At 37.3% G+C, this 24,888-nt stretch overlaps 2 protein-coding genes across 4 annotated transcripts; both read left to right on the forward strand.

Annotated features, from left to right (window-relative positions):
- The first annotated feature begins 2,040 nt into the window (after nucleotides 1-2,040).
- gpcpd1 (glycerophosphocholine phosphodiesterase 1) lies at nucleotides 2,041-14,934 on the forward strand. Of its 2 annotated transcripts, XM_079255636.1 has the most exons (21): nucleotides 2,041-2,354; nucleotides 2,640-2,712; nucleotides 2,926-3,016; nucleotides 3,143-3,227; nucleotides 5,071-5,146; nucleotides 5,929-5,970; nucleotides 6,193-6,316; nucleotides 6,532-6,775; nucleotides 6,868-7,030; nucleotides 7,215-7,344; nucleotides 7,762-7,816; nucleotides 7,904-7,996; nucleotides 8,080-8,154; nucleotides 8,667-8,706; nucleotides 9,614-9,672; nucleotides 9,760-9,825; nucleotides 9,898-10,034; nucleotides 10,353-10,488; nucleotides 10,680-10,840; nucleotides 12,860-12,909; nucleotides 14,463-14,658. In XM_079255636.1, exons 2-21 carry the CDS (start codon nucleotides 2,649-2,651, stop codon nucleotides 14,504-14,506), a joined length of 1,935 nt encoding a protein of 644 aa, XP_079111762.1. In that variant the 5' UTR covers nucleotides 2,041-2,354; nucleotides 2,640-2,648; the 3' UTR covers nucleotides 14,507-14,658. The 2 variants fall into 2 exon arrangements, with proteins under 2 accessions (XP_079111762.1, XP_079111761.1); XM_079255635.1 differs by lacking the exon at nucleotides 12,860-12,909 and having other exon boundaries at nucleotides 14,463-14,934.
- A 2,807-nt stretch (nucleotides 14,935-17,741) lies between these two features.
- napbb (N-ethylmaleimide-sensitive factor attachment protein, beta b) lies at nucleotides 17,742-24,380 on the forward strand (the record flags this gene model as incomplete). 2 transcript variants are annotated; one of them, XM_079255894.1, is made up of 11 exons in its annotated part: nucleotides 17,742-17,842; nucleotides 19,159-19,238; nucleotides 19,337-19,453; nucleotides 20,872-20,918; nucleotides 21,265-21,342; nucleotides 21,432-21,487; nucleotides 22,975-23,059; nucleotides 23,148-23,252; nucleotides 23,337-23,405; nucleotides 23,505-23,555; nucleotides 24,279-24,380. In XM_079255894.1, the coding sequence occupies 11 exons, from the start codon at nucleotides 17,742-17,744 to the stop codon at nucleotides 24,378-24,380; spliced, it is 891 nt and encodes a 296-aa protein (XP_079112020.1). The 2 variants fall into 2 exon arrangements, with proteins under 2 accessions (XP_079112020.1, XP_079112021.1); XM_079255895.1 differs by lacking the exons at nucleotides 17,742-17,842; nucleotides 19,159-19,238; nucleotides 20,872-20,918 and having other exon boundaries at nucleotides 19,346-19,453.
- Nucleotides 24,381-24,888: the final 508 nt, after the last annotated feature.

Below are 24,888 nucleotides of genomic sequence, written 5' to 3' on the forward strand. Positions count from 1 at the left end.
AAAATCAAAACAAATCCTGCTTTACAGCTAAAATGTGAGGGTTTATCCGGTTTTTAAAACAACATGTTGTTTGCTGGTCGGCATTTTACTGCCCTGCTTCGTCAAGTGCAAAAGTCGAGCTCTTTTAGGATACTCGTGAACTGTTTGTTAAGTTGCAGCTGCAAACACAACAAAGCCTGTTGATGGTGCATTATCAACAGTTCGTAAAATCCTACACTTTGGGTTTATGTTTAATATTTCGCTGTCTCCTTATTGTGTTAAAATTTAATTTTGTCTTTTAAAAATTATACTAGAATATCGGTTTATTTTGCAGGAAAATATAAAGAAAATTTACAATTTCATATGATTTTAATGTGATTACTTATCTTGAAATGGTTGAATTTACGAAAGATCGTGAATGCAGCATAGCTGACGAGCCACAGATCCGGAGAAAAGCGGAATGAACCAGTTTGTCAAGCAGCTACCGGAAACTTGTACACGACGTGCGACGTATGAATTAAGCTTCCAAAATAAAGCAAATTCATTCATTAAAATATACTGTACACTGAACAGCTCGCCAGTCAATCGCAGAGGCAACATAAAGAGACCATCATTCATGCTAACACTCACTTATGGGGAGAATTTAAACTTTTCAGTTAATGTAACACATGCATGTCTTTGAATGGTGCTTATTTGTTCAGTTTTGTTTTTTTGTTTGTTAACTATTTGGGCATTGTTATCTTTTTTTTTTAATTTGTTTGCTTGTTTCTTAGACTATCTGCTATAACCATGCAACTGATCCACATCAGTCAAAAGCTGTCTTTCTTAATAGCATTGCCTGTATCCTGGTGTGTTTTACTTTTATTTTTGGTTTTCTGTTTCCTTACAGGTATAGCAGCTGGTTGGCCGGTTTTCTCTATTTAGATTGAACATCTTACACTGTTGATTTCTATCTGCTGTATCATTGTCCTTTTCTCTCTCTCTCCCTCTCTCTCTTACAGTTTCTTATTCTTTCACATTTACTTTTTTCCCCCAACCCTTTTGGGAAGCATCCTGTCCTGTTGGTCATGAGAAAACGATGGCAGACATCCAAGTCCGCCCAATATCCAGAACCTCCCCATTGTCCAGGCTGCATCCGGGGTTTATTGAAATATTTGGGTCACATAATCACAGATGACATGACTGATGACGCTGATATGAATAGACAGCGTAGTATTTTATACATGCAGGCCAATTTGCTGACCAGATAACATTCCTAGTGTTCAATCAAGGTTAAATGGGGTCTTTTTAGGGCCTTTTGTACTCATTTTCACACTGCACCTTTATGAAGTAATTTTAAAAAGGCGACTATCCATAAACTTTAGGTTGCATATAATGATTGTCTGCATATTCTTCTGGGGAAACCAATATGGCATGGTGCTCGTGAACTTTTCTTTAGTGCACAGCTCATCACATTTCATGCTCTGTTGAGATGATGTTTAAATTGATATGTTGTCTTGATGGATTTTGTAATGGGATTATACGGATGTTCACCCAGCCTGCATTCAGTACCGTGAGATACAGAGGTGGATAAAGTAGAAGTCCTGTCCGGTGGTTCTTTACAACCAGTCACTAAACCGGGTGAATTTAATCAGCTTAGCTCCACTGGTAGATGAGGCTGTTAGTGAAAACTCCTATACTAAATGCATCAGTAGGTCCAAAAACATGGCAGGACTTCTACTTTATTTTTTCTTCTACTTTTACTTTGTACACCTCTGGCGAGATATCAGTGGAACGTGGAAACACTGGTACAAATGCCTTTAAAAAAAATAAAAAAATGTTTGTATGTATGTACTTTTTTTTAAATGGACCTAGTGTCTGAATAAAGATGTGTAATTTTGGATCATTATATGTTTATTAGCATACCTTTAAGTTCCTAAGTCTTGACAAATAACACATTGGTTGAAAATTATTTTATTTTTAAAGAACTTACCGGAAGTGGCGCGATTGTTTTTGAAGGCATGTGTTGTACTTGATATGCGAGCAGGATGACGCTAAATCTGCAGTGTACAGGGCGGTGGATGTTAGTTGGAGTGTTTGCACCGCGTTTTGGCACTTTAAACATTTTGACAAAACTTAATCATTAAGATTTTTTCTTCAAATTATTGATGTGATTTATATCTTTAGTGATAATTTGTTGTTTCGGCGAAGGCAAATCTTAATATAGTTCGATGAACTAAGCAACAATGGCTGTTTTTGAACCGGCAGCTCAGTTTTGTTTTCGTTCAGACAGATGCTCCTCGACGGGATAAGCAAACCGGGTTCGCTTTGAATTCACTTCCCCGGGAGTCCCAAGAACCAGCATAGGACTGCCATATTGAAAAAGAAAATAACAGGTCTGTTGTTTGTTCTTTTCTCTTTCAGTTTTAAATGTTTCCATTTCCTATTTAGGTATTTATTTCCAAACAAAGTAGGCTCGGAAATGGCTCTCCGGTGGGTAATAAAAGTATCTGTAACTCAGTTTCTTCTCATGTTATTTTGGTCCAGCTTCACTGTAGAAGCCACGTGGCTTATATTACCACAGATTTGTCTGCCTCTTCAGGGCTTAAACCATGCTATTAGTGAACATTTGAGGACCATTTTAACACCGATGCTGACTTCCAACTTGTCTCTACCGCCAGGCTTTTTCTATGCTCGTGTCAACAATGGAGACCACTCAAGTGACTTTGGCTGTCAGGGGAGAAACATCTCCAGGTAAGTCTCCAGAAACTCAGAATCCTCAACATATAAAAACATCATTGTATTTAGTTGATTAGTATTTGTCCTGTAATACCTGATAAATAAACTGGTTTTTGCAAGTGATCAGGTTAGTAATAGTTCCCATGCTCCTCAGTACTAGCCAATCTAACTTTTTATTTTCATATATTGTTAAAGCTTCCAGTAAAGTGCTACTTTGACTATTTTTAGGTGAAGTTATTGCAGTTGTGGGAAGCTGTGAATCCCTCGGATGCTGGAAATATCAAAAAGCTGTGACTTTACATCCTCCCAGCGATGATGAGTATGTACAATTTTATACATGTATATGAAGTTTCAATTAATTATATCAAGATTCTTGTTAAATAATGAATCACCGCCTCTTGAATAAAATGTCCAGAATAATCTGTTTGTGCTTTGTTAATAACAGACACACCTGGACCACAACCATCTCCGTACCTAGAGGCGTTCCTACCAAGTATCGCTATTTCAAAGGCTTCTTTTTGGAGTCAAAGGTGAGTCTTTTCTGCAAAGTTGTTCAGGGACTAATTTGAGTTCCATTGTCAAAGATATGCTAATGATGCTGTAACATAGTTATTTATTGTCAACAATGAAATGTTGAATTTGTTTGAATAATGCTTTGAATATGCCTTTGATTGACCTTTTAAGCGCTGCTACATGTTTTGTGAGTTCATGAACTAATTTGTGTCCTTTTGCAGCTCAACAGAATGGGAACGAACTATCGGATTTTTGTTTTGTTTTTGTTTATTTTTCAGAGCTCTAAGTCACCACAAACTCTGTAGCAAATCCATAAGTTTAGAAGATCAAAATTAATCAGATCTTTTAGTCAAAGCTGCAGCTGGCATCATCCTCTAGGCCTGTGCATTGCTCTGTTGGTGACGTCCTGTTCACACTTGGTAATCATGAGCATACTGGACAGTCACAGGTGGAAAGCTCCAAATGCAGCGGTGAATTCACCCAAGACTGATGAGCTAGTTTGACAGGCACTGGAGGCCTGAAATGTGTGAGAGATGTAGCTGTGGCATGTGAGAAGAAATATCCACAGCAGATTTTCCCCCCAGCTTCCTGGTAAATTGCCTCGAACATCAGCAGGCTGGACAGACCTCCAGTCTGAAATCCATGAAAGCAGCTGTTGAGATTAGAATATTTGGACTACATTTGGTCCTCTTTGCTTTTGTTTTGGTTTTCTCCGTCTGGTGTCTGGCAAGAAGTTTCTCTTATCCAGATGCACAAGATGTATCATTAACAGGAAACGTCTCGTTCATGTTTGTGTTACTTTCTGCAGCACAGCAGCTGTGAGCCGTGTTTGGGTTGCTCTGGAGGTCCTGCCGGCCTCCGTCTAAATTTTTATGACCTGAATACTTAAAGCTGCCTCTCACATATTTGTGTTTAAATGTAAAGCTGGAAGTTTGCTTGGAGCATTCGAGTCTTTTTGCTCAATAATGAATTAATGTAGCTTTTGTCACCAGACATTCCTTATCCACAATGAAAGGCTGTCATTTATAGATTGATTTGATTTGATTTTGTTCTGTTTTCTCTATAAATATCCAGCTATTGGTGTAGCTTAGACAGACATGAAACATATTTAAGCACTGGATTCTTACAATACGTGTTGCATGCAGGGGACATTTGATTGAAACACACTCTGATTTCCCAACCTGAGTGTGTCAGACTCTCATATGTGGTGTACTGTACGTGTTTATTTGCGTCCAGTCACTTGAGATGCATGCATTGGTGACCTTGCATGTTTAGAGCTGTCTTGTGATCATGGCAGATGCTGGGTGGGAACAGAAACAGCTTGAGGTCAGTCCTGTGGAATATCCCTTCCCAAACAAACTGTCCACCTGGTGTCCTTTAATCTACCGGGTCTGGACTGAGCCTCTGCTAAGCTTTCCACATGTTATACATTTAAGGTAACAAACCTAGCTGGGGTCAGTGCTGCTGGGTACGGTTTGACTAAATTCTATCTTAATGCCATTTTAGAATAAATATAGCAAAAAACACTCTGCTTTCTTCAAGCAGCAATTTTGCTAAAGGTATAAAATCACTATGACACACGTTGAAAGATCACTTTAATATCCCACTAAAGAAATGTTACCAGCGTTTTTTTTTTTGTTGTTGTTTTTTTTTTTTTTTTTTTTTCCTTCACTAACAAATCTACTTTTCAGATCCAGCTCACGGTGGCTGACTGGCCTAACTGGGGGCTTGGTGACTATACCAACTCTTAATTCCTTTCTCACCCTCTGGTCCAGAGATGCCTCTGAGGACCAAGCTGAACAGTAGTTCTGCATATCTGATTTGATAAACCTAACATTGTACCCAACATTGGAATTGCAGAGTGCAGGTGGTCCCTGTCAAGTGATAGTCAATATGTGGGAGACCCATCATCACCCGCGCGCGATGAGCCCCACAGGTATAAACCAACAAAAAAAAACGGTGCACAGTTTGGTTGGGTTTGGTAAAGTGTGTCATACGCCAACCTCCCATTCCCTGTTCTATCAGTAGACTGCGTTCTAGTTTAACCAGTTTGAGGAAGGCTTTACTGTTTTTGAGCAGCTAATGTTTTTAAAAGACTGCAGTGTTTCCTCATCAAACACCATAATTTACCGGTAATCTTCTAAGCTTCTTGCCTTTTCTGCTATTGTGTGTTTATATAGTTTTGGGAAGAAAGGGAAAAGCGCTTGCTGAGCTTACCTGTAGCCACAGAGAAAACACTGCAGCGAAATATCTGTTATGACCTTTTAGCATCGATCATTCTAATTAATACAATGTTTTGTTGGCTAATACAAGCCAAATAGGCGGCTTAGTTGCAGCCATGTCCACACCCCACCTAAAGTCCTTTCTTACCACAGCCTGTCACCTTATCTTTGTTTTGTTTTTTGCTAACTGTTGTTAATGCTACTGTCATAAGATCCTGCTAAAGTAACCACTCTGTTATGCTGATATTAAATACTTCTATTTATTGAATAATTGTTGAAGCTGTAGTAGTCTGGTTTTTTTTTGTTTTTTTTTTTAAAGTCGAGGCAAGTCGGTGCAAACCAGTGCAGGCTTCAATTGGCAGAACATTTTAAGCATTTAAAGATAAATTCATGGTTTCATTTGACCGATGGGAGTGCTCTGGTTTGATCTGACTTGAGCTTCTGTGTTGTTGAGATCTTATTTTCCCACTTCTAATGCCACTTTCTTTTACTGCAGCTGCACGACAGGATATTAACGACGGAGAGTTTGGAATTCACAGTAAGTTGGAGTGAAACAAAAAGAATATCGACATCCTATATAGACACTGATTCAGACACTTGCTCGGCTTTGTACTGCTCAGTTTATGGGGTCATTCATTGTAGCTGAACAAAGAAAAGTCTCCTCCCTGCTTTTGTAGCTCCGGCTAACTCTCTACTCAGCATTCACGATGGACAAAAGTCAATCCTCTGCCTAATCTAATGCTGTTTTGTTTTTCTCTAGATGGGGTGAATTGTGTTGACTCAGGGTGGCTGACATGCCAGACGGAAATTCGCCTGCGTTTGCACTATTCTAAGATGCCTCCGGTGTCCATCACCAAGAAGAAATTTAAGAAGTCTCGCTTCAGGTGTGAATTACGCAGCGTTTAAGTGTAACATCAGAGAAAGTCCAGTGTGAAAGCAAAGTGAGATGAATGCAGGGTCGCATCTACCCTACAGACCTCTTCCATAAGAGGAACAGTAGTGAAATGAGCAGCTGAGAGACACGCCGAACTGGACTGAATTTTAACAATGCATCGGCGTGAGAATGAAAAATGACTTCTTGTTTTTCCTACATATACAGGATTAAGCTCACATTAGAGGGCATTGAGGAGGAGGATGAGGAGGAGGAGGAAAAGGAGCTCAGTCCTTCATCCTGGCACAAGATAACCACCACCCTGGAGATCAGTATGATCAGTGCTAACGGCTATAAGTCGCGCCACTCGCAGCCAGAGTGCGGTTACGCTCTGGATCAGTCCCAGTGGACAGAGTACAGCATCCACACCATGGACCCTGATAACCTGGAGCTCACATTTGAGTTCTTTGAGGTGAGGCTGCATTTAGTAAACACAGCAGATGTTGATGGTTTTTATCTCAATATGTTTAATTAGGGCTGTAGTAATTCTGCCTTTGGTTACAGGAGGATCTGAGTGAGCGTGTGGTCCAGGGGGACATGCATCCAGGACATGTGGGAACAGCCTGTCTCCTCTCTTCCATGTTTTTAGAGAGCGGCAAGGACTTGGGTGTAGTTACACTTCCCATAATGGGCCGAAACTCCAGGCAGACCATCGGGAAAGTAAGAGGTAACTTTTTTTCTGGTATATTTACATTTCTTGAATGATTTTTGTCCTTTTCCAAAACGGTTAATAAAAAGAGATTTTGCATGTGGAAAACATATAAGATACTACCTGCACTTCCCAGTGAGCGAACAGAGTTCTCGTTCGCATCCCTGTCTTCCATTTTTATCTTTTGTTTTCTGTGTTTCAGTGGATTACTTGGTGATCCGACCGATCCAGGAGTTCCAGTGTGACATGAGCTCATCGTACACAAAGCACTGGAAGAAAAGGAGCACTCTGGATGTGGGTCATAGAGGAGCAGGGAGCACACATGCTGCCAAGTGAGTTAGAGACAATCTGTACCTGCTGAATGAAAGGAAACAGAAGTCTATATAGATTAAAGAGGATTACTTTATTCTTGTTGTGAATTATAAACATTATCATGTAATTTATTTTAGATGATTATGACTCTGCTCCTATCAGTTTGTTTTGCAACCTATGTGTAATATCACATAACTTCTTATCTGGATAAACAACAATTCTATTTTGGTACATGTGGTTTAAATGATACAACAGGCAGGCAAAAGATGTAATTATGAGCTGTTTGCTGTGATTAATTAAATGATTTTAAGCTCATGTTCTATTTGTTTCTCCATACAAGCATCAGCAGCTGTAAGAAAACGTTCGTGCAAACGACGTTGCCATTAAACGAGGTCAATTGGGTTTTTTGTTTTTTTTTTCAATTTGGTATTTTGCAGACACCACAGAGTTCGTGAAAACACAATAGCTTCATTCAAAAGTGCTGCAAAGCATGTAAGTCGCTAAGGTGATCAATGTTTGCATGAATGCTACCATTTAAATCGCAGCCGTTTCAATGGGTTCATGTTTGTGTTCATTCAGGGTGCAGCTTTTGTAGAGTTTGACGTTCACCTCTCCAAGGATGCTGTGCCCATTGTGTACCATGATCTGACTTGCTGCATATCCACCAAGAAGGTAAATTAAAGGCCTGTTGTCTTTCACCTCTTTCACATGCTGCAGCTTTTGTTGGACTAATAAGTTTGTCTCTGACTCGACAGAAAAATGACACGAATCTGGAGCTTATTGAGGTGCCAGTGAAAGACCTGACTTTTGACCAGCTGCAGCTTTTGAAGGTAAACCTTCTAGTTAAACTTGTCTGTCTAGTTTATGTTGGTCTGCAAGTTCCAGCCTGACTGTGATGAATCTTACAGCCAATTAGCTGGCTTAAAAAAGTTCAATAACTGCTTTAGTTTTTTTTACAGCAGAGAAGTTACGCAAGTTGAAATGAACTCTTGAGTTTTTTTTATCGCAAAAACAATTGCTCAGCTTGTTTAAAGGGAAAACAATATATCTGGGGAGATATGTGTGGAGAGCTGTTGCTAAAAATACATGCAAACATATAATACACATACAATTCTGTAAAATAAAGGACTCAAAGTAATATTAAAGTACCACATTTATTTTTTTTCATCCTTCGTTATTTCACAGTAACATTATTATAACGACTGAAATTGAAACCAGCAGCCAATCCCTACTGTAGCGAGGGCAAGACTGAACTTGTTGGTCACATTAACAACTGAACAAGTAGCTTGTTAATGTAACATATTACTGAAGTACATAATTTGTCTCCTGTTTTGTTGCATAGCTGGCCCATGTCACTGCCATGAAAGGAAGTGATCACAAAGGTACGCACCATTCCTCACTCACTACATTTATTTCCTGATTAGCTTGTTGAAGACAGGAAAGAAGAAATTCAAATGGAGAAATCTTTCTGTTTACAGAGCTGTGCATGTAAAAATGTTAACAACAAGAAGAGTTCTGCTCTGTTTGAAAAGATTCCTTTGTATAAAATAGAGCTTGTGAAGTCTTTAGATAAACCAGCAGGCACAGATTTCTATAGTTGCAACATCTGAAAAAAAGACATTTTCAACGAAGTTTAGTTTTTGTGTCAGCTGGTTTTAAAATGACTGAGGATATTTATACATGTGCAGCTTTCAGAGAGCTGCAGCCATGTTGGACAGAGAGAGAAGGGATGCATGAAAAGCATGTTATCTCTGGGATGTTCTGGCAAAACCTTTCCATGGAAATTAGCCATGGTTTGTCCAACATGCAAGGCTGGTTGGTTTTATAAAATAGTATGTTTAAAATTGCTAATTGATAATAAGGCAAAGTTGTAAATAAAACCAACTCAGCTGGATGCTAATAGGTACAATAAAGTAAGAAGGGATCCACTGTGAGTTGTCTTTATAGCACATATTATGTTATATAAGCAGAAAAAAAGTACTTTTTTGATCATATATCTCATTTGTTAAATGAAATACTACTATATTTTTGGTAAAAACTGGAAATCTGCGCAATTCTACTTATCAGGCTTATATTTCATGAGCTGATATAATCTCAGCTGTGTTACACAAATTACTTGATGTTCTCTGTTCTGGGTTATTGACTAAAACCCTGGCATGAGTTCAATTTGGATCAAAGATTTTTTTGTCATCTTGCCTCACAGCCATGTGGAACTGAATGTATTGTATCACTAAATCTGCAGATAATTTAAATTATACGCTTGAATAATCCCTCCGCTTTGTTGTGCAGATCTTCTGGAGGACGAGGATGAAATTGATGAACATCAGCCATTCCCCTCACTGTCACAGGTAAACGACTTAATGATGATAACCTGTAGTTACACGTCTACTTGTCATGTCACAGTAAAATAACACGCTTTCGCTGCATCTCTAAAGATTTTCCAGGCTGTTCCTGAACATGTTGGCTTCAACATTGAGCTCAAATGGATCAGCCAGATGAAAGTAAGTGTCCTTAAAGCAGAATTAAAATGATCACTGCCAACATGGGCTAATGGTTTTGGTACTTAATTACAGGATGGGTCATGGGATGGAAACTTATCCTCCTACTTCAACATGAACAAGTTCTTGGACATTATCCTGTCCTGTGTCCTGCAGAAAGGTGGAAAACGACGCATCATCTTCTCCTGTTTTGACCCAGATATTTGCACAATGTAAGAGAAGCTAATTTCAGAATGAGATTCATTCAACAGAAACTCTTTGAATGTTTTAGTAGGATAAAGTAGCAAAGTTTATAATTTTTTGGTTGCTTTTCCTGAAAGGGTTCTGATCGACAAAGGAAAATACAAAATCCATGTAAAGTTTGAAAAGCTTCTGTCAATTTCACTTTGCAGCATCACAGACTGTGGGACAGCCTGATGACTTCTTCGTATCTTATCAGAAATTACGAGTCAACAGATGCTGTCTCCACAGATTGTTAAAAATGGTTGCTCCCCAGCAGCTGAAGAAATGTGTTTGTATGTGTCCATCAGGGTGCGTCATAAGCAGAACAAGTACCCCATCCTCTTCCTGACTCAGGGTATCTCAGACAAGTATCCCGAGCTGATGGACATTCGCTGCCAGACCACTCAAATCGCCATCAGCTTTGCTCAGAGTGAAAATATTCTGGTGAGTGATTTATTGTAGACTGTATGCTATAATTGTAATCACAGGAAAAAAAAATTAGCTCAATCTCACAAAGTTCCACTCCTCACTTTGAGCTCTTGACCTAAAATTTGGGGAAAAAAATGTGAAAGGATTACATGTGGCTATGCTCCTAGCGTCCTTTAAGTTGTTGGATTTGTCTGTTGCTTTCCCAGGGAATCAGTGCCCACACTGAAGAACTCTTGAAGCACCTTAACTACATTGGGGAAGCTAAGTCTAAAGGCCTGGTGGTCTTCAGCTGGGGGGATGACAACAATGACCATGAAACCAGAAGGAAGCTGAGAGAGCAGGGAATCAACGGCCTCATCTATGACAGGTAGGCTTAATTCCTTTAGCTACCACATCTATCCACTTACTGCAAACTGCAAGCACAATGTGCTGTGTATTGTGTGTGAAAGGTCAATGGAGGAGAAGTAGGGACTTCACATTTCTTGTCTCATTGTACTTTGTACCCACAACTGTCATGATTATCACACTATCAGTAAGCTCAGATATACTGTAAATGATCTGAGCTTGCTGCTTTCATTTTAAATGATCTTTGCACTTGTTGATTTTCACTGTATATAAATGGCTTTACCAGCCCAACAGGAGTCTCATGTATGTTACTTAGCCATTGCCGCTGACACTTATGTGGTGTAGCTTGGACTTCTTAGCTTATGTTCTCTTCATTTTGTCTCTATACTGCTTTTAATGTTACTTGAAAATGATCACATATCAGGCAAATATTATATTAAACCCTTTCAGTTTTGCACATGTAAGTCATTGACAGAGATCTGCTGACTGTCTAGGATTTTACTATGTTATGACTCCAGTTTGTGACTCACTTGTTTACACAGAACACTATGCTGGTCTGCTTCCAGAGCACAACTCTTGAGATGATCTCAAAATGCTTTTTGAGGCAAAATTCTTGCTTACCCTGCAAATATCTGGATAAATTGCTTCCGTTTATTTTATTGCGCAATCTGATATGTACTGGGAAATGTGCAGTTTCCATCCCTTGTGGTCATTACAGCAGCTGTCAATGGCGTTATACTTCAACATGGACAGACTGCTGTTTTACCAAACTTGTTTCGTTCACCAATACCGATACCAGTATCTGTATCGGCTCAATACCAAGCGTGTGTACTTGTACTTGGTATTAATAAAAGTGTACTGATACCACAACCGATACCACACTAGTCAAGCTTGCGCAGATGTGTTTGATGACATGCTTCGGACGTGTTTTAAAAGAAATAAATGCCTTGAATGTTAAAATGTAAAACATTTTTCATTACACTAAAACAGTGATCCTCACTGTTAATTCAACAAGAGCCGCACTCAATATACTGAGACAAGAGGAGAGCCGCCATCCCCCCCCCCAAAAAAATATTCCCAAACTAAGTATCCTTCTACATTGCCAAATCACTAACATTCAGTTTTTTAGCAAGAAATCGTTTTATCCTAAATATTGCACGGAGTAATGGCATTCTTATGCAACAGTATATGGTAAAAAATACAATAATGCCTCCGGAATGTGGGTGTTTCCTTTTCAATATATATATATATATACGGAGCTACCGACGGAGCAGCTCTTTGGCAGAGTTTGGTGCAGCTGAAATTAGCCACAACTGGCAACTCTGACAGGGTCAGTCAGGGCCGTTACGACATCAAAGTTTCTGCAAGCAGCCTGCAGCTCTTGTTTGTGGAGAGATCTGCACCGTTGAGGATCATTATGACTTGTTTAGATAGCATTTTCAGAAAGCCAGTGGCTGCTTCACGAGCTTTAAGTCAAGAGTCAGTGAGCTTCACAACTAGAAACACTACACTAAAAGCTGGATCTTTGTTTCAAAATCGCACATGTATAGTTGTATTTGGGTAAAATGTGCCAAATCAAAATAAAACTTGTTGAAATTGTTAAATCTGTAGTGTTGTTATATTTGTATTGGTGAGGTAACTTCAGAAAGGATGAGTAATTTATTACAACCTAATGTAATCTTACACAGCTATAACAGCAATAATAACCATAGTCACAATAATGTTCACATAAACAGATTTGGTATATGCAAATATCGGTATTGGCAGATAGTCAAATTTCAGATATCGGTATCGGATCGGAACTCCCAAAAAGTGGATCAGTGCTTCCCTAGTTCCAGTACAGAAAGCACACCTTCTTTTTTTCAACATATCTGAGAAAAATATTTGCTTGTTCTTGTTTTCCTCGGAAAGGACCCTGCTTTCTAAATAACATTCTGTGCTTCCTGTAGAAGAGTCCTGGCTTGGGCTTCATCACCATTTTACCTGATCCTAAAATCTGCTGTCTCCAGGTTGTTGTTATAACTGTGCCTCTTTCTTCCAGAATTTGTGAAAGCTTGGTGCCATATTTTGACTCAAGTTCTCCAGATTCGTGTAATGTCCCTTTGGTTCCTGTAGTGTGTTGATCTACTCACTGTACACCCCTCAGCTTGTTTTTGCGCCCCCCCCTCCTTCAGATACTACCTGAATGAATCTTACTCATCAAATGCTGCAGGAACACAATAATGTTCCTTGACGATGATACACGAGTTGGTTGACTTCTCTTTTATCTTACACCTGTTATATTGGCTGTGGATTTAAGCTATATTTTTTTCAGTAAGATTTTATTTTAAATACTGGTTTGGTCAACTGCCTTGTTTATCATTTTGAGGCTAATTTGTTTAGCTGACAAATGGGGCACTTGCGGTTTTATTTTCAATAATGCCTGTGCATTGTTTATATATTTTAAAAACTCTTTTTATGCTTGATTTTGTACTTAAATTTGATGCAGTAGCAACAACAGTGAATGGCTTGTTAAATGCATGAAACTCAAGTGGCACATTAGCTTTAGTTTAAATTTCTTTTAATTGTTGGCTTTAACTGAATTAGCTTAAAAAAAAAGATGTATGCATTTGTCAAAGCACAAAACCACATTGACAACAATGCATACTGACCTTGATTTAAAGGTTACCTGCACTTAGGCCTCATATGAATGAATATTCACCTCAGCTAATGTATTTTTCATCTTGAAAATACATGATTAGCATCTATCAAGCCTGTGGATGTACTTGTTGTGTTGACAGTTGAACTTGTTTTTATTTACTTATGTTATATGAAGGGTGATCGCACTGGTCTATCTTTGACCCAATTCCCTTACTTGGTTTAAACCCTTTAAGCTCAGCAAAGTCTGAATCTGTTTTTTGTGTTTTTGATTCCCAAAACTGGAGGCAGATTTCTTCGAGACACTGACAGAGTGGACTCTGTCACAGTGGGTTTCTAATACTATCCCAGACATCTGATTTAAGTGCTTTTTTTTTTTTTTTTTTTTTTTCCTTTTTTCTTTTCTTGTTTTTTAAACACAACTTAATCTGCTTGGCTGAAGACATTGAAAGCAAACTATCCAAAAGTACTGTAAGTTATAAGTGAGTCCTTAGTGCCAAGAGAACTTGCTAACCGACTAATAATCTTATCTTGTGGCTTTTCCAAACTTGTAGAAAGCTGGCAGAAACAGCTCCTTCCTGCAGTCCCAGTGACAACCAGTGCAATCATTCCCAAAGCTGCAAAACAAATGCAGTGGATATTGTTTTAAGCAACATGGGTGCATGAACAAAAGAACAAATGTGTTGATTTTATGTGTTTTACTGCTTTGCTTTATATTTTGAGGCAAACTTGATTTTTTTGAAAATGTATATTTGTTCATTATGTCTGGAAATGTGTATAAAAGTTGGATGAAGTTTTAACAACTAAATCTGCATCAGAACCAGAATGCATTCAGAAATGATATGTTACATAAACTATTGCTTCTAACCTGATTATTTACTGAAGTGGATTAGCTTCTGGAGATTTTGTAAGAATGAGGAATCTGGTTTGATGTAAAATATCTCACGAGTTTGAACTAACAGCTGTCACTGATGCTAACCTCAAGGATGTTTCTTTCCTCTCTTCAGTATCTGCGACGCTCAAGGAGAGCAGCCAAACATCTTCCAGGTAGAGGAGAAACACTCCCTGCAAGAGGTTATTACAGAAGAGACCCTTAAAAGCTCCACATGCACCTGCTATTCCATTCCCTGCTCCATGGCACCCTGCATTGCCTCCAAGGCTTGCAGTGGTAGCGCAGAGTCCGATTCTGGGCTCAGCTCTTCATGAACACACCTCAGCATCCATCTTTCAGGACAGCTTAGTGTATTTGCACAGAGGGTGAACAAGGTGAACACAAATTTGCTCTCAAAAAAAAGAAAAATGAAAATAATTTTTCTTTGTTTCTCACAAGTTTTCATATTTATGCTTTTTGTTTGAAAGCCCAAAAACATTAAAGGAGTCCCTAAGCTGATAACATCATTTAGTTTAAATTTCTCTGAAAGACGTATCTGAACAATCTCACAAGTCCTGGTCACAATAGATGATTGGTAAATCGGAAAGTTATACTCATATATATATATATATATATATATATATATATATATATATATATATATATATATATATATATATATATATATATTTGGTATGATACAAGATTATGCTAGTTTTTTTTTTTTGTTTGTTTTTTTGCTGTTCTTGCATGTAGCCATTACTTTAAGTTACTTTATTCTCATATAATGATGAATATTTGATACAGTTTCTAACCAGTCCATCAATTACAAGGTTTGTTACACATACAAGGAGATGTGCAGCTGGATTATAGAGCGACTTGCCATAAAAATCAGCTTCAGGTGGACCAACTTAGTGCTCTTATAAAACCAGTGAATGATTAGTATACTCTAAAATGAAAAGCTTTAGGTAAAAGCAATTTTCCACCTTTTTAATGCCTTTAAACTTTTGTTTATTGACTTAGTTATTAATGGCTATTATTATACATGGCACAGTGTAAACTGTATGTACTGTATCCTTCAGCTTTGCATCTACTTGATTTGATGGAAAAGCAGAGAATGTTTTTGTTCTTTATTTTGCAATGGTGCACCTAGAAACCACAGCCTTAACGGGTAAAAATTATAGGTCTTTTTTTGAGCCTTTTCTGTGAAAATCAACATCTGACTTCTCATCTGTTAGAATGGACTACCTGTAACTTCATTGATGTAAATGCTGTTTAACTTCACATGTCCAAAGGGACATAAGTTAATCTGTAATATATTGTTTTGTACAGTATCCATCTCATTGCACAGTTTCTGAACTCATGATTGTTGCATGCAAGCTTTGTGCATTTGTGTGGTGGAACATTAAGGAAGAAAGAATGTGTAATAACTTCCACATGTAATGTAAATAAAATAAAAACTTATATTTGACTATTTTGTCTTTAGTTCTTTTTTTCTTTTTTAAATAAATTTTTCTTGCAGCTGCTTCTGTTTGGATGAATAATTCATGATAATTCTAAAGCAGAGCAGATCAATCTCTGCATGTCCTTGAATCACAATGATTTGCAATTAATTTTCAAGAACCCCAAGATGGATCAAAATTGAAAAATAAACAATTTGAGAACCAATTCAAAAAATAGATAGTGGCTAAACTTAACCTACAATTTTTTATTCACTTCTATACACACAAAGATTATTTATTTTCATTTTGTAATGGCTGAATCTAAAATAATGTCATTAGTATTGTTATACATACAAGCTCATGTTTTTAACTCCTAATTACAGTTTCCAATGGTCTGTAAACATGTTATTTGCATTTGGACAGTCGACAGCATCAGAAGCTAATGTAAAATTCAAAAGAATTACATTGAAATTAAATGACCTAGTCTGTTAAGAAGTGTAGTGTTATAAATAACTTTTGCTTATACAGACTTAACAATACTGGGAGCACCACAATACATATAGAATATTGATTAAAGTGACATTAAAGGTTGTGTAAGAACATGACAACATCGTCACAGACATAATGTAATGACAATATCACAATGGTGGTCTCTCTGGCTTCAGGACATTTATTTTTATTTGCCAACATGTTTAGAGCTCACTCGAACCCTGTGTATATGACTTTTGAAGCAAAATAAATTGATGTATTTTTAGTGCTTTATAACAAATGATTCATGGTTGTAAGAATTCTGGTTTCCAAGTCCCCAAGTCTGTTTAGAACACTGTACTTCATGGAGGAGACCACTCTAATGGTGTGTAGTGTGCAGCTTTGACATTATACATCATCTGGCATTGCAGTTTAGTATCTAAGCAATGACTGCAACACAGGCTCAGTCAATAACAGTTATGATGAAATCAGGTTGCTTATCAGCCGATGTCTGGGCAGTATCACTGAACTTTGAAACAGGTTTGTTGTTATTGATCAGTCTTTTCATTTACAGTATCAACAGTAAGCTTTACCTTTGGCAAGGTTAAGATTTGGATTTAAAGAAAAGGATTTTCAGCACATTGGTTTTTACATACGGTTAAAACTGATACCACACATAAACAATGTCAGAACAAGTGGTGTATTATTATATACAGGGTACAATACAGCTTGTAGAATCAGATATTTGTCATTTTCTACTTATTGTAAATGGACTAAGCCATCTGTAATCTAAACAACAACAACAACAATAATAATAATAATAACATACCCTACTTTAAGCACGTGATTTTTAAAAAAAATCTATACTGCTATTATACTGTATGAATTAAAATAGAACTTTTTTTCTTCATTAACACCTCAAGTTAAAAGCGGTGTGTGGTAAATTGGCTATGGCAGTCAAAATTATTTTTGATAGGTAACTTTTTGCACTTTGGTTTAATATGTCTGAATACATTAATAAATAAACGTTTAATATTTTCTCGACTAAAATTATATTTTAGCGCCATCTGCTGCATTTAAAAACAAACTGCACTTCATTTTGCCGCGTCTTTGGAATCACTAGAATCACACACTAGAATTTTTCTATGAAAAAGATTTTTTTTTTTTTTTTTAAATTATGATATAACACTAAGTTGAATAGTTGACACTGAAAGAAAATCCAAAATATCAAAACTATTTTTACAAATATCTACCTGCTTTTACGTAACACAAGCAATTACAAAAAGCTTAATTTTTTGCTGGGAATTGTAGTTTATGTTGCCAGCTCCGTTAGCTTTAGTTCCGAAGTAACGCACTCAAACTCCCATGATGCCACTGTGTCCCTAAGCCACAAACTGGTTCACGCCTACGCTAAATCGACTGTAATCCTTACTGTACACAACAACTGAATCCTCTGCGGGTATTTTCTCTCTTACAATAAGTTTGTCATAAACAAACAACAAAAAATGGACAATTCTGGGAAAGAAAAGGAAGCGATTCAGCTAATGGCCGACGCTGACAAAAAAATCAAGTCCTCAGGCTCTCTTTTGGGAGGGATGTTTGGAGGGTAAGACGGCACTGCACCAAAGAACAGCTAGCAAGCGTCAAGTGTCAGCAGCAAAGTTGGCACACAGCCTATTTCTTCACACAACACTCACTTAGCAAGGTTAGCCCTGCCTTTATAAAAGAAAAACTTAACATTGTTGGACTTTATTCAAACAATAAAACAGAGAAAACTGACACGTGTGCAAATTCTTTAAACTTATCTGTTACCTGTTTTTCCATCACAGTGTGCAAAGCAGCAGATGACTTTCTGCTGGACCTTATGTTGGCCTTGAGGCTACGACAGTACACTGTTTATACAGCGTTGAAAGGTTAAAATATTTTACTTGGCTTTACAAGGAGCCTTCTTAATTATTCTTTCCAGTTTGCGCATTATGTCAACTTGCAAATTCAGCACAAGTCAAGCTGCACACTGTGTTGTCTGTGCTGTTAACTGCATGAAATATGTTTAAAAAGACAAAACATAAACAATGGTTTATGTTGAAAGTATCCTGTTTAGAGTGAAAAAAAAATCTTACACACCTATGATCTAATCCTGCCATAATCCCCCAAACCAGTGACTAATTAATTGCTTCAGCAACAGCTCCTTTAATCCTCAAACATTTAGACAAAAAGATATTTAGAAAGAATAAATTGTTACTAAATCAGAGCCATGACTGCAGAAAATACAGTAAAGACAAACAATTTGACTGAAACAAAGACATGTTTTTCTCTAAAGCACCAAATTGGCAGGCTTTGCTGCATGTCAGTGGCTGGCCTTAAATGAGACAATGATTTAAACTGTTATTTAAATCTTCAAAGTAGTCATATGTTTGTATTTTTATCACGTGCAAAAAAAAAAAAAAAAGAAATTTACATCCATCCAAAACACACTGAAGCCAGCAGTAATAGTTGTGTGACTCAGTCTTTTACCTAAAGTTTGCCTCAGGTTACCTACAGATGTTACTATAATGCAGTTGTCATCATCATAATGCTGGCAGGCTTATTATTGCTTGTTCTGTGGTTGTCCAAGTAGCGATGTAAACCTCTGCCTTGACTGAATGGCCAGTATTTGTACAGCTACAGGGGATTCTCAGGGGTCCACTGCTTGTCAATGAGAGATGGAGGTGTGCAGTACTTAAAGAGAGAGGTTTACATCTCCCAATCTGGCAAATGCTGGATTGCGTCTCCTTGCAAATTGCAACAGCCTGTTGCATGATAAATTATGAAGCATTTGCTTAATATGTATGGCTATCTGATCAACTTATAGGAATATTTAATTTGTTGTTTTTATCCCAATTGTGTTAATTGTTTTCATTTTTTTACTGTTCTGTATTGTAGAGGACATCACAAGGTGGAGGAGGCGTGTGAAATGTACTGCAGAGCTGCCAACATGTTCAAGATGGCCAAGAACTGGAGTGGTGTGATAAACTTTCTTTTTTAAATAATGAAAAATGAATCCATAATCTTGTTAGAAAATCCAGAGTATTCAGCAGGTTTCTGTCTATTCCTTTTTTAGGTGCTGGAAATGCATTTTGCAAGGCTGCACGTCTCCATATGCAGCTGCAGAACAAACATGACTGTGCCACCAGCTTCATCGATGCAGGAAATGCCTACAAGAAGTCAGACCCTAATGGTAAGACTGTAGCCCCTAAGAAAGGTTGCAACTAAACTGAAATTACCTTTCATTTTAATTTTTTTTACCTTTTATTTTACAACTAACATGGTTATCATTTCTGGTCATAATGTCCAAATAAGTGAAATGTTACGACAGTACTAATGCCTCTCCCTAAAAGGCTTTATATGACTAAAACACACAACGTCCTTAGATTTGACTAATATTATTACCGTCACTCAGCAAGAATAAGTCCACGCCCAACATGTATCAAATGCGATAACACCAATACAGCAAATAATATTAGTAATGTTGTGTTTTTAGATAAAAGTGAGAAAACTTTCACTTTTTTTGTAATAAGCTGCCGTTGCTTTAATGTTTTTAGTTAGAGTAATTAATATGTATTCTGATGTCAGAAGTTTATAGTTGCACTGTTCTCTCTTTTGCTTCAGTTATACTTGTGAACACAGACATCGTCATGAGGAGGTTAGCTGGCAGAGATGTGATCCCTTTTTAGAATGGTTGGCATCTGCTTTGCTTAGTTTAGTCATATTTTATCTTTTATATATTTGATTGTACCACATACAGTTGTATGTGAAGGTACATAATGTAACATATCAGATATTCACACCTGTTCTCAAAGTATTTGTAAACAATCCAATTTGATAAGAATTTATATTGTATTATATACATTTTTTCATCTATTTGTTAAGGAAAATGACCCAATTTGGCAAACGTTGTGGCATATTTGTGACTGGAAAAAGTCAACAAGCTCTCATAATGTTTCTCATGGATTAAAGTGAGAATTTTCCAGTCCAAAATATTAACTTTATTCTTCTTTAACTATGTGTTTTTGGTGGTTTTGACCCACTTTTTATCCATATTAACCCTGACGGATCAAAATTGGCACTTACCAAAATGCTATCACCATGTTTCTTTTTAATGTGATGCTTGAATGTTTCACTTTTTCCAAACAAAAATCTGGAGGACAGAAGTTGCCCATCCCCAGTCTATGTAATTTAAATAAATTAAGGCGTTCACTCGCACTGAAATGCCATTTAATTGATTTAAAACTTCTTGGCCTCTTAATTCACTTTTACACCCATTTATCTCTGTTATGCAGATGTTTTATATTTGATTGAAGTCCTTAATTAAACAAGAATGATGAAGTTACCTTCTTGATTGATCTTGCTCTCTCTAATTAGGACGATTTGTGTGAAAATAAAGTTTAAAAGTTGTGTTTAATCAGAAATGTTTCAAACATTTAATGTTTAATGAGCAGTTCAGTAAAAAAATCCTCATTTGTAAAATAAATAAATGAAATAAAATGTTTTTTGCTACTCTTACTGGCTCCCACCCTGCGTAAATAATATTATACAAAGAAAGCTGTAAGCATGATGTCTAACTGTTCCCTCCTCTCCTCTTTGTGCTGCTAAAAGAGGCAATCAAGTGTTTAAATGCTGCCATCGATATATACACAGACATGGTAAGATGCACATAGAATGTGTTCATTGGTGTTCTGACATACAGCTGTAAATCCGGTCATTTGTTTATATTTAGCAGATTGTTTGTGACTTGTACTTCATATCACATGATCCAAGTGACTTAAAATCTTCCCACATCTTCATAGAGCACAGTAGATTTTGTCAGTGCTAATTACCCTCATTGAATTGCTTCTGTCCATGAGAGGGGATTCATTTTTTTATGCAGCAACTTCATAGACCTGACCTTGCCTCGCTACACTGAGCATGGAACGCAACACTTTCATTGACTTATGAGGCGTCTGTGAATGGATCCAGTCAGTAACGATTTATTCCCTCCTCTTCCTCCAGGGAAGATTTACTATCGCTGCCAAACACCACATCAGTATCGCAGAGATCTATGAGTCTGATCTGGTTGATATTGAAAAGGTATTACTATCAGAGACTGCATAGTCATATAACCTTTCTTAATGCAGTAATTGAAATTATTTTATTCCTTTTTTTTTTCCTCTGGAAAGGCTATTGCTCATTATGAACAAGCTGCAGACTACTACAAGGGAGAAGAGTCAAACAGGTATATTTCCTTTTTGTTATCTTCAGACACAGCTCTGTTTATTAGTGAAAAACCAAACCAAAAGTTTGTTTTTCTGTTTCTTTTTTTAACTGAGAAAACACATTAAAGCTGCGGTAGATCGACACCAAGATGTTTAAAACAATTACAGCTTTCTTTCTGCACATCTCTTTCTGCACAAAGCAGCACCCACCTAATGAGCAAAACTAAACACATGTGCTACGTTGTTAGAGATGTAACTACAGTACTTTAATGACAAGTAGCAGAAGGCTAAACAGTTTAGCATCGCTGCTCATCACCTGCTCAAAGATACATGCACAATCCATCAGCTAACTATCCAGTTATTGCTTCTACCTGAATCTCAACTTTTCATGAATGAAACAGGATTTACATGAAGTATATTAAAGTACATCTGTATTCGTAGAGCAGCTCTGACGTTACACTTTCCCTCAAAGGGCCTTTGTTCCTCCAAACATTCCCATCCTGTACTTGATGAATTCCACATTATTCTTCTACAGACATGGCAACAATAAAACAAATTATTAAAAAAAACAGCCAATTTCAACTTTAAAACTTAAAACTACAATGTGTGGCTTTGTATTTTATGTTATAACATATATATGATGTTTCACACTGTAGAGGATGGTAATTTGTAGTTTGCTCCGAGAAATTGTTGCTGCTAGAGAACATTGTTTTTGTTCAAAGTAAACATTTACAGAAGCGTGACCCTGTGAATGAAATTCCTAAGTCAGTTTTTAAAGACGTTTTTAACATTCTTGTTTTGCATATTTGTTTTATCTAAATGTTGGTGTAGATTCTCCATCATCCAGTTCATGATAATCTTAAGAGCTTTAATCTGGACTTGTTTTTGTCTCTTGAAAACCTTTTACCGTTTATTCTAGTTTTCTTTGTGTTTTCTGTCCAGCTTCATTTCCAGTTCTTTAGTTCACCTGGTTTCTTTCGTTTTAATTCCACCTGTGTCTTGTTGTGTTTTCTGTGTATTTATACCATTTGGTATCAGTTTGCCCATGCCAGTTTATTATTCTGCTAGTTTTTTTTTTCCTATATTAAATCTAGTCTAGTCAAGTGAAGTTGAGTTGTAATTAAACACCTTGGTCTCTGCATCCTGCCTGTTTTGTGAGCCTGATACCATCACCTTGTGACAGAATGAACTGACAAGGGGAAACTGAGACCAAGTGGTACAAATACACAGAAATCACAACAAGAATGGAATGGACAAACTAAATAAAATCAGGTGAACTAACAAACAGAAATATAGGAAAACACAAGAAAAACTACGAAATAAAATAGGAAACCACAGCTAAAGACTACACAAAAACTCCTAACCATGAAAAACACTTGGATTAGCTAATACTAATGATGATTATGTTGTATTAAATTACAAATGCTGTTTCTACATGTTGTTTTTATTGTTTGTATTTTGTATGATTTTTACATTCATTAATGTTTTCTGAACATTTTTCTTTCAGTTCTGCCAACAAGTGTTTGCTGAAAGTTGGAGCTTACTGCGCTCAGCTGGAACAGTACCAGAAGGCAATTGAGATCTACGAACAGGTGTGAATCTGGCGTTTTTCTTGTATCTGTGAGTTCACTTTTCACAATTTACATATTATTATTTCTGACACGTTAAAATGTTTTTTAGGTTGGAACTAACACAATGGACAACCCACTGCTGAAGTACAGCGCCAAAGAGTATTTCTTCAAAGCCTCCCTCTGTCACTTCATTGTTGACGAGCTCAACGCTAAGGTGATTTTCCGCCTCTCTGTGTCACCCACTAAGGATTTGGGATCATGGAGATGTGGTAAAAGTTTTAACAAACTGTCTCCACAGATCGCTGTCGAAAAGTATGAAGAGATGTTCCCAGCTTTTTCAGACTCCAGAGAATGCAAGTTGTTGAAGGTAGCTCAGAGCTGAAAACAGAGAAATCTGACATTTCTCTTCCCTTGATCTGTGTAGTTCAGAGAATAACTTGCATGTTTTTCTTTCTTTTTTTAACAGAAACTTCTTGAAGCTCATGAGGAACAGAACAGTGAGGCATTCACAGAGGCAGTAAGTTGTGCATTCACAATGAAAGCTCTCAGGTTTTAAAACCGGGTTTTTGGAGGAGTTTGATTGTTGAATCACTTGTTTTAAAAGAAAGTTTAAGTCTGAATCTCAGGTGGCCAGATAGGCCATTATCGTAACATGGAGATTTAAAGGCAGAGTATGTAAGATTTCAAAGTGATGCTTTCCACCACCAGGTGGCAAACACCAGGTCGTGAACAAAACCACAAAACGGCTACCTCCACAAACGACCACAGGTTGGCAGTAATGAGCAAAACTCACCCCTAACCCTCCTCCTTGCCAGCTCCAATAAGGGCAGGAATCGCTTGTGAGCTGTAGCTCAAAGCCACTCTGCAATAAATGGGCTTATACTCCCCCTACTGGTGGAAAAAAAGTACTTTTTTTTTTTTTTACTGGTCAGAAAACATTCAAGAAGGGTCTTTGTCATTAATTAAACTTGTAATTTAATAACGCATCAAATATGGACTGACTGGAACCTACATGTTTAAAAAACTATCTAATTATGATTGTAGTTATTTGTTTAGTTAATTTATTTTGAAAATATTGAAAATCTTACATACTCTACTTTTAAAGGTGTATGTTGCCTGTTTGCATCACAATAAAAAATGTCTTTTATTTATCATATGCAGGTTGTAGTTAGCCTTAGTGTTTGTCGGCTTTATCTGTTGTTGGGTGGCAATAAAGTTGACTTTGTTTCGCCTCTTGCAGGTGAAGGAGTTTGATTCAATCTCACGTCTGGATCAGTGGCACACAACCCTCCTGCTGCGCATCAAAAAGACCATCCAGGGTGACGAAGGAGATCTGAAATGAGAGAAACCCCGGGGTAGGAACGCAGCATGGAGGGACAGTTGAATCATGCATGCTTTCACACACACACAAACCAGTTCACTCTTTTTACGCTCACGTCACTGTGCATAGCATCTGGAGAGGAGCGTCTGCTGAAGATCTCACCACTCACTGCTGTCCTGTAAGAGCACTGTCACATGTTTTCATTACAAGCATACCTGAATCCAGGCAGAATGTACATCCTCTTGCCCTCACCTCTGTCTAGAGGATTGCTGCATTCCTTTTCTTCTGCTGAAATCTATCCTTTTGAGAGTTCAGCAATGTTGTTTTGAATTAGACACTAGTATTGAAAAGAGGCACCGCATGTTTTGTACAATTGTCTCCTAGTCAGATGCAGCTCTTTTTTTAAAAAAAAAATCTAGCTCTTTTACATTTAAACAAGTCATTTAAATGTTTGAGTTTGTTATTTAGAACAGTGATGTGTGTGGCTCTCAAGAATACTCTGACATTTTTATTTGCTTTTGTTGGGATT

This window comes from Telmatherina bonti, assembly GCF_933228915.1.
Source record: "Telmatherina bonti genome assembly, chromosome: 16".
NCBI classification, from domain to species: Eukaryota; Metazoa; Chordata; class Actinopteri; order Atheriniformes; family Telmatherinidae; genus Telmatherina; species Telmatherina bonti.

What these genes read in the sequence shown, in the direction of transcription:
- gpcpd1 (XM_079255635.1), top strand. Translation starts at nt 2,649, where the DNA reads ATGCTCGTGTCAACAATGGAGACCACTCAAGTGACTTTGGCTGTCAGG. An exon ending in TCACATTTGAGTTCTTTGAG is followed by an intron (nt 6,776 to 6,867) that starts GTGAGGCTGCAT and finishes CTTTGGTTACAG; the next exon opens with GAGGATCTGAGTGAGCGTGT. An exon ending in GGGAGCACACATGCTGCCAA is followed by an intron (nt 7,345 to 7,761) that starts GTGAGTTAGAGA and finishes GGTATTTTGCAG; the next exon opens with ACACCACAGAGTTCGTGAAA.